Here is a 13,608-nt window from a genome sequence, read left to right as displayed (position 1 = left end):
GGCTCGTTTTGCAGCGCTGCTTTGTAGCTTTTTCGCACGTTGTTCTCGCCGGAGGAGACAAGGGCAGGTGCTTCCTTAGGCGCAGGCTCTGTGTCCATTGGCTTCGGGGCTTCGGCGACAAGCGATGATGGCGGGTCTTGTTTGTCTGCAATATGTTGTTCCGCCTGGCGTCGTCGAGAATGACGTCGCCTCCGTTGAAGTTTTTCAGTTAGAACAACCATCTCTGTTACAGCTTCGGTTCGTGGAGCCGCCCGCTCGGCCGTACGTTTGTCCACTTGGGCTCGTGCTTCTGCGAAGGAAACATTGTTCTCGCAGCGATAGCGACACACGGAGCGCTCAGCTTGCCAGAATGGGCACTGTTGTGACGTTGTTTCATGTGGTTTCTTGCAGTTGACGCAAAGAGTGCTCGAGCCTTTGCATTCCGTAGTTGCGTGAGGCTCTGCGCATCGGAGGCAAGTTAGCGACCGCTTACACACAGCCGCAACATGACCAAACAAACCGCATCGGTGGCATTGGATGGGGTTGTTGACATACAAGTCGACGCTATGTCGAACCAGGCCGACGTAGACGTGCTCAGGAAGTGTAGGGGAAGCAAACTCAACTCGAATAGTAGTGGACTTGCCGATGCGACGGACGTTGCGGATGCCTACTGTTGAGCGCAAAACTCCGAGTATTGCGGAGTCAGAAAGGGTGCTGTCAATGTCGCGGACAATTCCAACGCTGGAGGCCTTTCCACGAGGCTCGAAAGCACGCACTTTCATACCGCAAAGCGTGTCTGGCCAAGGAGAGTACGTGTCGTCTGTCCATTCAGCGTGTCAATCGCTAGGAGATTCTTCCGCCTGTTAAAGCGCACCTCAATAACACACGAAGGCACGAGCGTCTCCAGAGTGGACGTGAGGTGAACCGAAGTGATGGAGTCAAATCTTACATCTTTATCCACAGGAGTGAAAAGAACTACGAGACCGACAGTGGGCTCGGTTTGGGTGATGATAGTCTGCTCGCTAGAACCAGAGCCTTGACTTGGGCAGCGTCTCTTTGTTCCGCGGACGACATCCTGGAACGCACCTTGATTGTCGTCGGCAATTGAGCCCGAAACGCTGGCAAGTTCTTCGTCGTCAGGCGGGAGCGGTTCCGCCATGGCGGCGACTAAGGACGTTGAAATTTCCATGCCTTGCCGGCTGGAGTGCCGCTCAACGGGCAAGCCAGAACCTTGCAAGCCAGCAAGAACTGCTTATGATGAAGTGAGAAAAACAAAATACTCACTGGCGATGGGCAACGTAGTAGCAGTAAGGAGAGAAAATAGGAGCGAATGGAATACACGTCCGCTATGTGACTTTCTCTTCTTCCTTTTCCACACCATCATGGTGTTCGCTGTGTTTCTGTACGTGTTCTATCACCGCTGAACCAATCAAACAAAAAAAGGTCTATTGACTTACGCTTTTTACGCTGCTTGATTGGACCCGTTAACTCGTAGCTTCGTCTGCGTCTGGATTGAAGCGGAAACGAAGTATTTGCACTAAATCAGTAATTATTGCACTCATTCCACATACCTTCAAATTTTGCCTGTCTTTACCACGCAATGTCTCCCTTTAGAAAAATCCCCAAAGCCCACGCCCTTTGTACCAGTGTCGAAACACGCTGTCACCGACAATTTATAAATAAAATGTTACGCAAAAGTAACGTGCGTTGCGTTTTATCGCTAACGGTAACGCGCCCTTTCTATTTAGACATTTTAGCAGGTCGTTTCCACACGAACGATTCGCCCTCGAACAGATCGGCGACGCCACTGCGCATGCACGCGCGAGTGGATCGGGGCGTTAGGAGGCTCTTCTGGTTCGTTTCTCCCATTTCGGCAGCTGGAGTCGTCACCACAACGCAGCCAGACCCGTTCACGGCTCGGGTAAAAAAAACAAAAGAAGAAGCCGGTCGATTTGGCGGCTGACTTCGCCGACTCAGCCGAGCGCTAGGCTTAGAACAGCGGGAGGGGATTTGCCATCCTGTTAGTCTGCTTCATTTGAGAGGTTGAACCAAATCATTTCGAGGACTGCTCACACTGGTAAACGATCGTGAATGCTGTAATCTGCGCATGCTGGTAAATTGTTGCGATCTGCGGGCAGGCTAGCTGCCGTGGCGACCGCGAGAAGACGAAATTATTTGGTTCGACAGCACACAACGTGACCGATCGTTCAATTTCAAGATGATGGAGACACACCACATACATTGGTGGTCGTTCAGATACTTTTTACTTTATGTAGCTTCGAAGTTCTTGAAATTCCGACCAGCAAATGTTACGTCGGCCGTCTTGTTTACATGAGTCGTACGCCGGAAACACGAGCCGCCACGAATTTACATGTTGCAGAATGTTTCACATCTTTACTATACTCGGCGACAGCTTTTCTTGGCAATGCAGTGGAAGGTACGTCCCGCGTTCCCTCTCCCATTTTGAGTGTACGCAAGCTCTCCTCCTTGCGTACACTCAAAATGGGAGAGGGGACGCGGGACGTACCTTCCACTGCATTGCCAAGAAAAGTTGTCACCGACTATAGAAGATGGCGCCAGCGTTCAAACACAATCATCATCAACGCTTACACGGTTGCCCCAGTTTCGCTATTCACTAAAATATGTCAAATTGCACGTACGGTTGCACGGAACAGACAGCTGCGCCGTTCGTGGTGTCAGAACCGTGGGCTCGAAAAAGGACTCGCTAAAACTCCCTATTAGGGAGTTTTATGTAGCTATAACTCCCTATTAGGGAGTATTAGTAGATCCTTTCCGCAGCCCGCTAAGCACCCTCATAGCGCTCCGTAATCCCCCAGAGGACCTTAAACTATGCAGACAAGGCTGGCGGCGCGAACGCGCAACTGCGGCGTTTTTTTTTTTTTTTTTTTTTTTTTTTTTTTTTTTTTTTTTTACGGATATTGTAGCGGAGGGGAAAAAAGATCTACTACAACTCCCTATTTTGAGGTGACGTAGGTCGGTAACGCGTCATTTATTTTGCGAGTGACGAGTAACGTATTTTGTTACTTTTTTTTTGCTAACGCCTACACCGCTGGTGAAAAACCACTAACTCGGCGTTGTCTCTTTGCCTGTCTGTTCGAAACCAATGTAGCGAGGCCTGCGTGGAGGACTGGCTCGAGATCTACGAGGTGTCCAGCAAGGGAGAGTCGAGCAAAGTGGGGCGCTACTGCGCTAAGACGGCCCCGGGTCCCATCGTGTCCGACGCCGGCGTCAACATGATGAAGGTCATCCTGCACACGGACAACGCCGGAGTCGCGGGAGGCTTCAGCGCCACCTACTACTTCCTCAAGGACGTCAACAAGTTCGGAGGTGCGCGGCGTGCCCGAACGGCTACCCTTTCACAAATTCAGTGCCATATATTGGATCAAATATCAGTCTAAATTTGTGTATGCTAAAGGCGCCTAAAATCTGCTACCTATCCGTCAACCGCAGACGTACCTAAGCCACGGTTTGCTTCGCTGTATAGTCGTATCTCTATTTCTTTCAGTTTCGATGGTATGTACCACTTTGTACTCTGTGCGACGCGCTTAGTTGAGCAAAACGCTCGTGTTTTCAGACCACGCTCTTTGTAGCGGGAGCTCGCGCTGCCACTTGCATGCTCTGAAGCACTCCCGTAACGGTAGCGGGCCTACGAAAACGATCTGCTAAAACTCCCTATTGCCATGAGCTGTTTGGAGCTTGCCGAAGCCGACCATTCCAAAGATTTACATGACACCCTCAAATGCGTAGCGCGCCTAGAAACTTATAACTTGTAAGTCTCGTCACGATGACATCGAACAACGATAGAGCGAACTAACTTCTAGAATGTTCAGGCTCCGCATCAGTGCCTGTCTTCAAGTTTTTTTCTCACCAGCCATCTAAACGCCACCATTACTATGTACAGATTAGATGCCCTAAAATGATGATAGCTATCGAAGTGGCTAGGAAAAATTCCGGAAATGGTCTATTTCAGCGCCCACAAGCGTACATATAATATCATAGTGTATCGGTAGAAATTGATGGTAAGAAGATGAGAACGTGCGGGGACGTCGTATGACTTTGTTCATGGTTGGAATCATAAGTGGGTAGACGAAAGGTCAGCCGCCTTTGTCCCTATTTGCTGTTCGAATGTGGTCGAAGATTTAGTAGAGACAAAGGCAGCTAGGTCTGCGTTTACCCCCTAATCATTCTAACCAGATCCCGGTCACCCTGTGTACAAAGGGCAGTCTACATACGATGTCTAAGGCACGTTTCTTCCTCGTATGACGGTCCTCTCTAACATTGGTCGTATAAAAACAGTCTGAAGATATGCTCGAAGCAGGCAAGTGTATGAAGCTCGAACATGCCTGTGTCGTGCGCGCAGATACCTTTGCCATCGAGTCTTGTTGCGTTCGATGGGGGTGATGACCTCAGGCGCGGAACCAAGAGTCGGGGCTGTGGCTCGCTGCTAGCATGACCCTGAGGAAACAGGCCTGGAGTGGGGCTACTGAAGTAGAACTTTTATGTACCATGAATATACAAGTAGCATGGTCGACTGGTTAATCGGCAATCGGCGACTTCGGGCTCCCTGAGCCCGTGTTATATAGCCCTCCGAGGGCGGGAAGGCCCTCTGAGAGAGAGGAACCTTCCCCGGTGTTTCGAGTGTTCATAAGGTGTCCTAAGTGCGGGGGCGGCTGATGCGATTTCCGGGTGTTCTTTCAGCGAGGGGCAGATGACGTAATCCCTCGACGTTCTTGCCGCGCTCCGGTGGCTGATGTAAGGAGTCGGCGTTCTTGCTGAAACCCAACACCGACAGACTCGCACGCCGGTGTTTCTCCTTGCGAGGGCCCGCGATTCCAGATGGTTTCGTGGCCTCCGGAAGACGTTCTTTTTGAGTTTAAATCCCCCAGCGAAGGCCGTCGCAACAGTCTGCAACTAACACCGTCTCCTTTGTATGATGTACCAGATGTGCGACTACGGCTATAGGTCACCTGCCTGCCCTGTTTCTCCAACAACGCTGAGAACAGTTTTTATTTTATTACTTTTTTTTTGTCTGGTTGCGCAGATTGCGGAGGCAACATCACGGGCGAGGAGAACGGGATGGTGACGAGCCCCGGGTACCCGAACGCCTACAAGAACGACCGGCAGATGTGCAACTGGTACATCACTGTGCGGCCGGGGCACAGGGTGCTGCTCTACTTCACGCTGTTTCTCATCGAGGGGGACCCCAAAGGTGCGGGCCCTGTCGAGAGTCACGTCGGGCGGCTACGCTCGGAGTAGAATCACGACACTCTTAAGAATTCTGGAGCGTCTACGTACGCTCAAAGGACTTCAAAGAAAGCCAATCGCTGCAATCTATGGAGGGACCTTGGCCAATGACGATGATGAAAATAAGTTTTAACCTAGTATTAAAAAAAAAAAAAACAGCCTGCGCTATGGAATTGAGCATGACGTTTCACCAAATTCCATGCTACACCTCACCGTTTTTTTTACGTTTAAGCATATTTTCAACATCGTGATTCGCCAAGCTTGCACCGTAGATTGCAGCGATTGGCTCTCTCCCAGGTGCTTTGAGGGAATAGATTTTCTCAGGCAGTTGTGCATGGGCGCTACCATAAGCGACCTTCAGTTTTTCTTTTCTCGTCTTCCGTTCGCTTCACTTCATCATTACCGCAGCAGCAGAACAGGTTAAATGACACTTTAGGTGCCACTGTGTACTCCTCACCAGCGTAGGCCTTTCTGGAGGCACGTCAACACCCGATTCATTGCAGGCACGTAGCCAGGATTTTTTTTTTTTTTTTTTTTTTTTTTTTTTGGGGGGGGGGGGGGGCCGTTAATGACAAAATGCTGCATGAAGGGGACGGGGGAGAGGAGGTACCAGCAGAGTCGAAGATTTCGGGGGGGGGGGGGGGGGGGGGGGGCCGGGCCCCATGGGCCGCCGCCCTGGCTACGTGCCTGCTTCACTGGCTCGGCATATTGGTAAGACAAGAAAAGGTCGGCAATGGCGGCTCTAATCTGGCGCGTGTTTAAAGAGGCCATGCAACGATATCCGCTTGAAATGTTTTTCACTTTACACAAGCTTACTGGCACTTGTGGAACTCAAGATATATACTCATACGCAACGCCACTGACCAAGAAACACCTTTGTTGCGCTGTAATTTCAAAGACAAACGTGAGCGTTTTCTTTCAATCTCTCCTTCGCAAAACTTTATGACGTAGCTGGGGGATCGCAGTGTTACCCAATGACGATATTTGGATACGGCTTATAGATTAGACCCAAGCTTTCCGTGAGCACTCGATTTGGGCTCGTGATAATCAATACACTCGACAAACACTCGGGTAGTGGGCCGTGTCCAATCGTTGAAATGACGCCGATAGCCGAACCATAAGCATGTCTAGTAGTAGTAGTATGCATTTGTTTTTCCTTGGGGGGGGGGGGGGGGGGGGGCGTTTGGGAAACCGGCTGTTGTCGGGGCGTACTGAGACGCCCATGTCACAGTCGAGAATGTCTGGAACTCAGCGCGTGTCCTGTGCTTTCCCAACGCCAGCGCGTGGCTATGATCACCATTGGCGTCATATAATCGGCTCCAGATCACGGGGCCGCTTGTTCTGGCTGCGAGTTGAGTAGGTAAATGCTGCTCGTTTTTTTTTTTTCATCTTTTCTGTGACTTCTATTGCCTCCGATGAAAATACGAATGCCTGTTTCCTAGGTCATTAACACCAGGGATTCGTTCTAAGCGGTATTTGCGAAAAGTACAAAAATTGTTGCGTCGCCTCTTTAAAGCGTTTATAGGCTAACGCGCTGTTTCCAAATAAGCCCAAACAAGGTCTGGGAAAACGTGCAGTTCCCACACGAGGCATGGGCACTTCGCGTGCGCAGGAACCAGATTCGCGCGAAGCGTCTGCGCCTGCGAACTGCCAATAGCAACGGCGTGGCGGCAGGGCCGCGTGTTGGTGTATATGGTCGCCGTCAGCTTAGAAAGCGCAGTGCGTGGCGAATCCTGAGTGCCTTATTACCGCTTCGCAAGCAAGGAGATTCCGGCATTTGATGATGAGATTGCGGAAGAACGAACCACGAAGCAGGAAGTGTGAACACAATATGCAGAGCCGTGCGGTTCTTAAGCTGCCGGTAACTCGAGTCAGGTTTCCTAGCGTATGGTCGTTGACGAGCTGAGAACGGCAGGGACGAGCTACAGTTGTCCTGCCTCCACAGCACGAGCTCCCTAACTTCGACAACGCTTCAGCGTCCCTTGCACATCGAGCGAGCGTGCGCGCAACCAAAGCATGGCGGAAGGCACGGAGCACGTGCTGGTGTCGAGGCCTTCGAATTCTGACTCTAGTGACTAACTGAGAGTATGTCCAGTTTTTGCCTCCCATTATACGACTTCTCCATCGCGTCACGTCACATCTACGCACAAGCGGGAACCGTCGGTTTTTGCCTACGCTCTCAAAACTCCTTCAGTGTTTACTCTCCGCAATGCACTTGGAACGCCAATCATTGGCGTTTTTTTCATTCATTTAGCCGATGAGATGGGTGAGCTGTGTCGCGTCCAATGCTCGCGCGGTCTCGGTGGCAAAAAAGGCGTCCACTCCTCTCGACCCTGACATCATGCGAAAGGCACAAGGTATTCGCGGCAGACACGATGACCGAAGTATCTGCAGACACGCCTCGAGTATGCGCGAATCATGTTTGCGTCACACATTTGTACGCCTGAAATTTGTTTGCAGACAGTTTTTGTTTGACCTTCAAGGAGGAAACACGCCTTTGTCTGCAGACTCTCCTTTGTACGATATATTGGCTTTGCGACAGCGGCTTTGAAGTATGGAACTGCTCGGCACTCTCACTAGTCAGTATGATTTGAGGCAAACGAGTCCTTGACGTTTCGACTGCGTCTTATTGCTGAGTGCACGCGGGGGCTCCTGAAAGTGTACTTCCCGCCTACTGGAATGGTGTCAGGTGGAGCCACTAAACGAGCTACGCTTAGAGTATCGACACTCTGTTCCCCGATATTGTTGTGGGCGCCGCCGTCTTGGTTCTTGCGCAGAGCAGAACCATTTGCCGATCGTCATGATTCAAAAGTGCGACTTCCTTGGCGTTAGATTTAGTGTTACGAAGCTCATGTAATATTGCTTGGCGTTTAAACATTTGAGGAGGACGGAAAAAAAAAAGCGTGTTCTGTGATTTATGTTAAAACTTCAGATAACTAGCAACCTTGATTTTGAGCCACAAGATGAGTAAGTGTCGTTACTCCGAAGCGTCTCTTATTTAGTGGCACCACTGATCTCTATGTCTATTTGCTGGATCGCGTTTGACCAGCTCCTCCTATGGACCGGAATGCGGTCACTGGCGGCCATCTTTAGGTAGAGTTATATCATCTCTAGCCATCATAGTAATATGGCGGACAGCGCAATGGCGGCAGGCTGCCATAAAAATAGCCGTAGATCTAGTACATTGTACCGTGGGTGACATTTCGTGCTTGATTGAAGTTGTTCGACGAAGCAGATTCTTGAAACCCGGCGTGAACGGTAGCCTCATCTTTGAGGACCCGATAAAAGTTCTACGAAAGCGTAGCACCAGGGGAAAGCAGCGCAGCTCGCATCAAAAGCAGACTCCGTACCGTCGTCTGCTTTCGATGCGACTTTCGATACGTGCTGTGCTGCTTTTCTCCCGGTGCTGTGATTTCGTGAAACTTTTACCAGGTCCTCAAAAACCGGACCACTGTTCACGCCGGGTTTCAAAAATATGTTTCGTCAAATAATTTTAATCAAGCACGCAATATCACCCACGCTATTTTGACCGCAGCCTGCCAACCCACCTGCCAAAACGCTATCTGCCATGGATGAATGATAGCGGCTGCAGCAGCTTACATTGGCTAGAGGTGATATAACTCTACCTAAAGATGGCCGCCAGTGACCGCATTCGCGGAGCGGGCAAACACGATCCAGCAATTGTCATAGAGATCAGTGAGTGGCACTGGTGTCAGTCTTCTTGCTGCGCAACTGGGCCGGTAGATGCCAATGTTGACAGCTTCGTGTGTAGGGAATCTCCAGTGGGCGGCGCACCCCCATCACTGGTTTTCGCAGGCTTGCCTGGTGAGCGCTACCTGTATGTAATCAACTAATTAAAGCTGACATTGAATTCCCTGGGTGGATTTGGAACCATCAAAGCGCGCCATGCTCGCGTTTTAGTGCGGTCTTCAAGACTGCTTGAAATCCCCCAAGGAAATTCCTCATAAGTTACTGTAATTTAGTTTCAACGTCAATATTCGATGTAGTTAACAAGATACTCGATAAACTTCCGTCACGAATTGAAGGAGATGCACTTATTTACTTACAATTTCAGGAATCTATATAATTTTTAACATATACACTATACTTTCCGAATTTAATTCACAATATCTAGATATCCGAAGTTTAGCTAGAATTTAAGTACCTAAACAAATCCTGATAAATACACTGGAATTACGGTAACTCTAACGGTAAAAAAAAAAAAAAAAAGTTACATTGTTGGGGTAACTTCTAGGTCAGTTTATTCGTGGTTACTTTTTTTTTTAACACGTTGATAAGATACACATGTTCACGCTGACTAATTCTCAGCATTAGTGCCACCTGCTGTCACTTCCTAAGCGCTCATTCACTCTGGAAACGGACCCGCGTTCGCAAAGCGGTTGCGAACGCGGTTGTATAAAGATCCAGTACAATTGCACGCGCACTCGATGACATCAAGTGCGCGTGCAATTGTACTGGATCTTACACAACCGCGTTCGCAACCACTCCGCTTCCAGTGTGAATGAGCGGTTAGACTCTATCGTGAGTAAAGCACTAAATACAAAACAAAATGCTAATATATCTTACGTGTGGAAAGCAAAACTTCTAGTCAGCTATCACTGCAGCACACACCGACGCTGTGGGATATTTAAAAGGAAATTGGAAAGTGGCTCGATTAATTTCTCTGAATATATGTCTTCAGAAAACGTATCTGTATTTCAGTGTAGCTTACTTACCTTTTAGCCTAAGTAACTCTATAGCTTAATTAGACTTCAAAAGTAACTTCTAGTGCTCTCTGAAGCCTGGGTTACACTGCTCACACATCATACAAAAGGCAGCCTGCAAACATACGAGTCACCGCAATATCCATGGTTCGGATGACGCGTGCCAAGTTTCTCGTATTCAGACTCATTGCCATGTGGCATTCGAAGTACAGATCTCGCGATGACCCCGGGCTTTACACTAACGCTCTGGTCGGATTTATCTTCCCGCGCTTCCCTTCTTATTTCTTCTCCCAGAGCGTGGATGTCCAAGTGCGGTGGTGCGCGTGTGGAAAGACCTCTCCGACGCCCCCCTCGAGTTGTGCGGTGAAGCGCTGAGCAACGACACCAGGGAAGTGATATCCACCTCCAACATTCTCAAAGTATCGTAAGTAGAAAACTTCGCTGTTTTTATTGATGTTTTCTTTTTTTTTTTGTATTTGGTAGTGGCGTTTTACTAATCGCAGAGGAAATTGCTTCTTTTGCAGATTCATGACGGCGCAAAAAGCAGTGGGCAATGGCGGATTCAAGGCAATCTGGACAGAAATAAGAGAGGGTAAGCTATCCTAAAATAGGAGGGCGTTAATAGACGAATATCACAGTGTTAAATTCAAATTTGAGAGTTCTATGTACTTGCCAAACCAACGAATGGACATCTTGACTTTTGATTTTGACGTGCAAACGAAGGCCTCTTTTACACGCAATCCTCTTCCGCAATAAGCCTCCGTCAGATTGCGGACACCTCGGTCACGATTCGAACTCGCCGGCTGGGAATCCGTATACCGGCGCTTTGCCTCGGAGCGACCGAGGCGGCTGCTAGCGCATTATTTTAACGACGGGCCGCAACGGACACTACGAGCCGTCCCAGCCGATCGGGGGCTGTGAACATATCACGTGACCAAGCCCCGCGCGTTGCTGCGCTCCCTCCAAAGGTCAAGTGACACTTGAACGGCATTGACTTGGTTTCGATGGCTCGAGCTATCCTGCGCGGTCCATCGTATGGTTACATGGAGTATGCTTATATTGCTGTAAATAACTATTTATGTGCCATGCGATCGTTGTAAAAATAGTGGATGCATCGAATAATATATATATCCATTCGCTACAGTTTATGACATAAAGTTCTCCTAACACAAAACAGAATAAAGCAATATGTTACACTAGTAAAAGCGAACGCATGACGTTAACTTACATGCATGGCGAGGCATATCGCCATTTTATTACTTACAATACAAAGAGGACGAGCGAACATAAATTCGAGGAGAACGCGTTGACGTTTGTCTGAGTATCCCACGGTTCGTTCCAGATCCCAACTGCCAGGAGATCAAATGCGCTGTCAACGGCTATTGCATCTCCTCAAGACTAAAATGCAATGGTGTTCCCAACTGCGGCAGCAGTGACAACACAGACGAGGACGACTGTAAGTAAAGTTGTTAAGGATTTTCTAACTGAGGGGTCACAAACAGGAACTAGGCACATACAGAATGACATTTCGAGAGCACGTGTGTGTGTTTTAACCGACAGACTTCTCGACGCAAAATTAACTTTCTAAATACATGAATACGAATATCCCCAAAAGAACTATACAGCGCGATAGAACGCAGCATAACATTGCATTGAGGGCTAAATCAATGCTGTTAACGAATCGTTGCGTATGGCAGGTCGTAGTGTGGAAAGAACTAAATATTTGTTTTAGTTGAAGAGAAAGAGCTAATTAAACTTTGCAACGTGGAGCACTGGACCATCGTTTGCTGTAGTACAAGCATTGCATGCACCTGAATATACCTTTTGCCTAATTACCGAAGCATCAAAGAGGTTGTTTTAAGGTTGTTTTCATATGTACTGCTGAGGCATACGGATCACAGTACCATTGTAGATTACAATGAATTACTAATTTCCTTAATTTTTCATATTTTGTATGATCTGTGCTCTGCGCATTTAGAATAGTGTCCTTTCTCTCAATGTACCTATTGTTAGTTTTCTGAAATTACTTGGGGAATCGCCTGCTGTAAAGGGGGCCAAGACCTCTGCCAAGCTGCTGCAGCAGCTTTTTGTCTTAGGCCCCCTTTTCTGTGATGAAACAAAACATTTATATTTATTATAATAACGCCAGAAACGTTAGTACACACGCTGCTCGTGCTGTCTTCTGCGCCGTGACTGTTCGAAAGCAAAAAAAAATAATAATTAAAAACGCTTACAAATGTTTGTAACGCGAAATTAGAGTGCAGTTCTTGCGGAGGAAACGGGGAGGGTATGTCCTTCCTCTTCCTCCGTACCCTCTCCTCCTCCCGCCCTCCTCCCCTTCCCGTCTCGTCCTCCCCTGCTCTTCTTCCTCCTCTCCCCTCTTCTGTCCTCCTCTCCCCTACTAATCCTCCTCCTCCTCCTTTTCTCCTTCGTACCTTCGCCTCCTCCTCCTCCGCACGTGACGTAAATTTTCCCGCTTAATGTAGCGGGAAAACTGAATTTTTTCATAGGTGACGTGACACCAAGTCATGTGACGTCAGTTTCTCCACTAAATTTAGAGAAACTGAATTGATGTGAAGGTTACGTGACGTCAATTTCCCGCTAAATTTAGGGGGAATTGAATTGCTGTTCCGGTCACGTGACGTAAAATGTCCCGCTAAATCTAGCGGAGAAACTGAATTCGTCCATAGGTGTCGTGACACCAACACTTGGGACGTCATTTTCCCCACTAAATTGAGCGGGGAAACTGGATTGGTGTCGAGATCACGTGACGTCAATTCTACCGCTAAATTTAGCGGTGAACTGAATTGCTGCTGAGGTCACGCCACGTAATATTCCCGCTAAATCTAGCGGAGAAACTGAATTTGTTTATAGGTGACGTGACACCGACTCATGTGACGTCATTCTCCCCGCTAAATTTAGCGGGGAACTGAATTGGTTTGGAGGTCACGTGACGTCAATTTCCCCGCTAAATTTAGCACGGGTACGTCAGCACCGACGCCAACGCCGCTCAACCCGGAAACGGGTGCCTAAGAGCTGAGCTCTAAAATGAAAGACGTTTACTGTCTCTCTAATGCTAAATTAGAGCGCAGCTCTTGAGGAGGAGGAGGGGAGGGTGTGCCCCTTTTTCTCCATTATTCCCTCCTCTCCCCTGCTCCTCAAGTTCAGTTTCCCCGCTAAATTTAGCGGAGAGAATGACGTCACATGACTTGGTGTCACGTCACCCGTGAACAGATTCAGTTTCTTCGTTTGATATAGCGGGAATACGGGCGTCACGTGACCCCAACGCTAATTCAATTCCCCGCTAAATTTAGCGGGGAATTAAATTGTAGTTGAGGTCACGTGAAGTCAATTTTCTCACTAAATTTAGCATGGATACGCCAGCGCCGCCAAACCCGGAAACTGGCACGAGTGCTCGTCCTGCGAAAGAAGGCTTCAAAGCAGCGACCTCGAGCTCTCGTGCTTGTGGCATTGGCTGCAGTAACATAATAAACAAGAAGAACAGAAAAAAAAGAGGCTGGAATCAGGAAAATAAAGTGTTGTGAGTGATCACCTGTTGCGCCTTGAATGTCTCGCGTTCGTCCTAGCTTTTCCAATGGTGTTAATCACTATTTGACTTGCATTTGAAGACACGTTAGCT

General features: G+C 48.6%; 1 protein-coding gene across 1 annotated transcript in view; it reads left to right on the top strand.

Annotated features, from left to right (window-relative positions):
* The window catches only part of LOC8052874 (cubilin), a 217,969-nt gene that overhangs the window by 198,514 nt on the left and 5,847 nt on the right, over positions 1-13,608 (top strand). The window contains exons 8-12 of the mRNA XM_042291858.1: positions 3,110-3,327; positions 5,042-5,209; positions 10,263-10,392; positions 10,493-10,560; positions 11,311-11,424. Of these exons, the coding sequence (XP_042147792.1) occupies positions 3,110-3,327; positions 5,042-5,209; positions 10,263-10,392; positions 10,493-10,560; positions 11,311-11,424 (698 nt within the window). The remainder of the gene's footprint in view (positions 1-3,109; positions 3,328-5,041; positions 5,210-10,262; positions 10,393-10,492; positions 10,561-11,310; positions 11,425-13,608) is intronic.

This window comes from Ixodes scapularis, unplaced genomic scaffold, assembly GCF_016920785.2.
Source record: "Ixodes scapularis isolate PalLabHiFi unplaced genomic scaffold, ASM1692078v2 PGA_scaffold2__306_contigs__length_199485367, whole genome shotgun sequence".
NCBI lineage: Eukaryota > Metazoa > Arthropoda > Arachnida > Ixodida > Ixodidae > Ixodes > Ixodes scapularis.
Note: the sequence above shows the minus strand (reverse complement) of the source record. Positions and strands in the feature narration are given on the sequence as shown.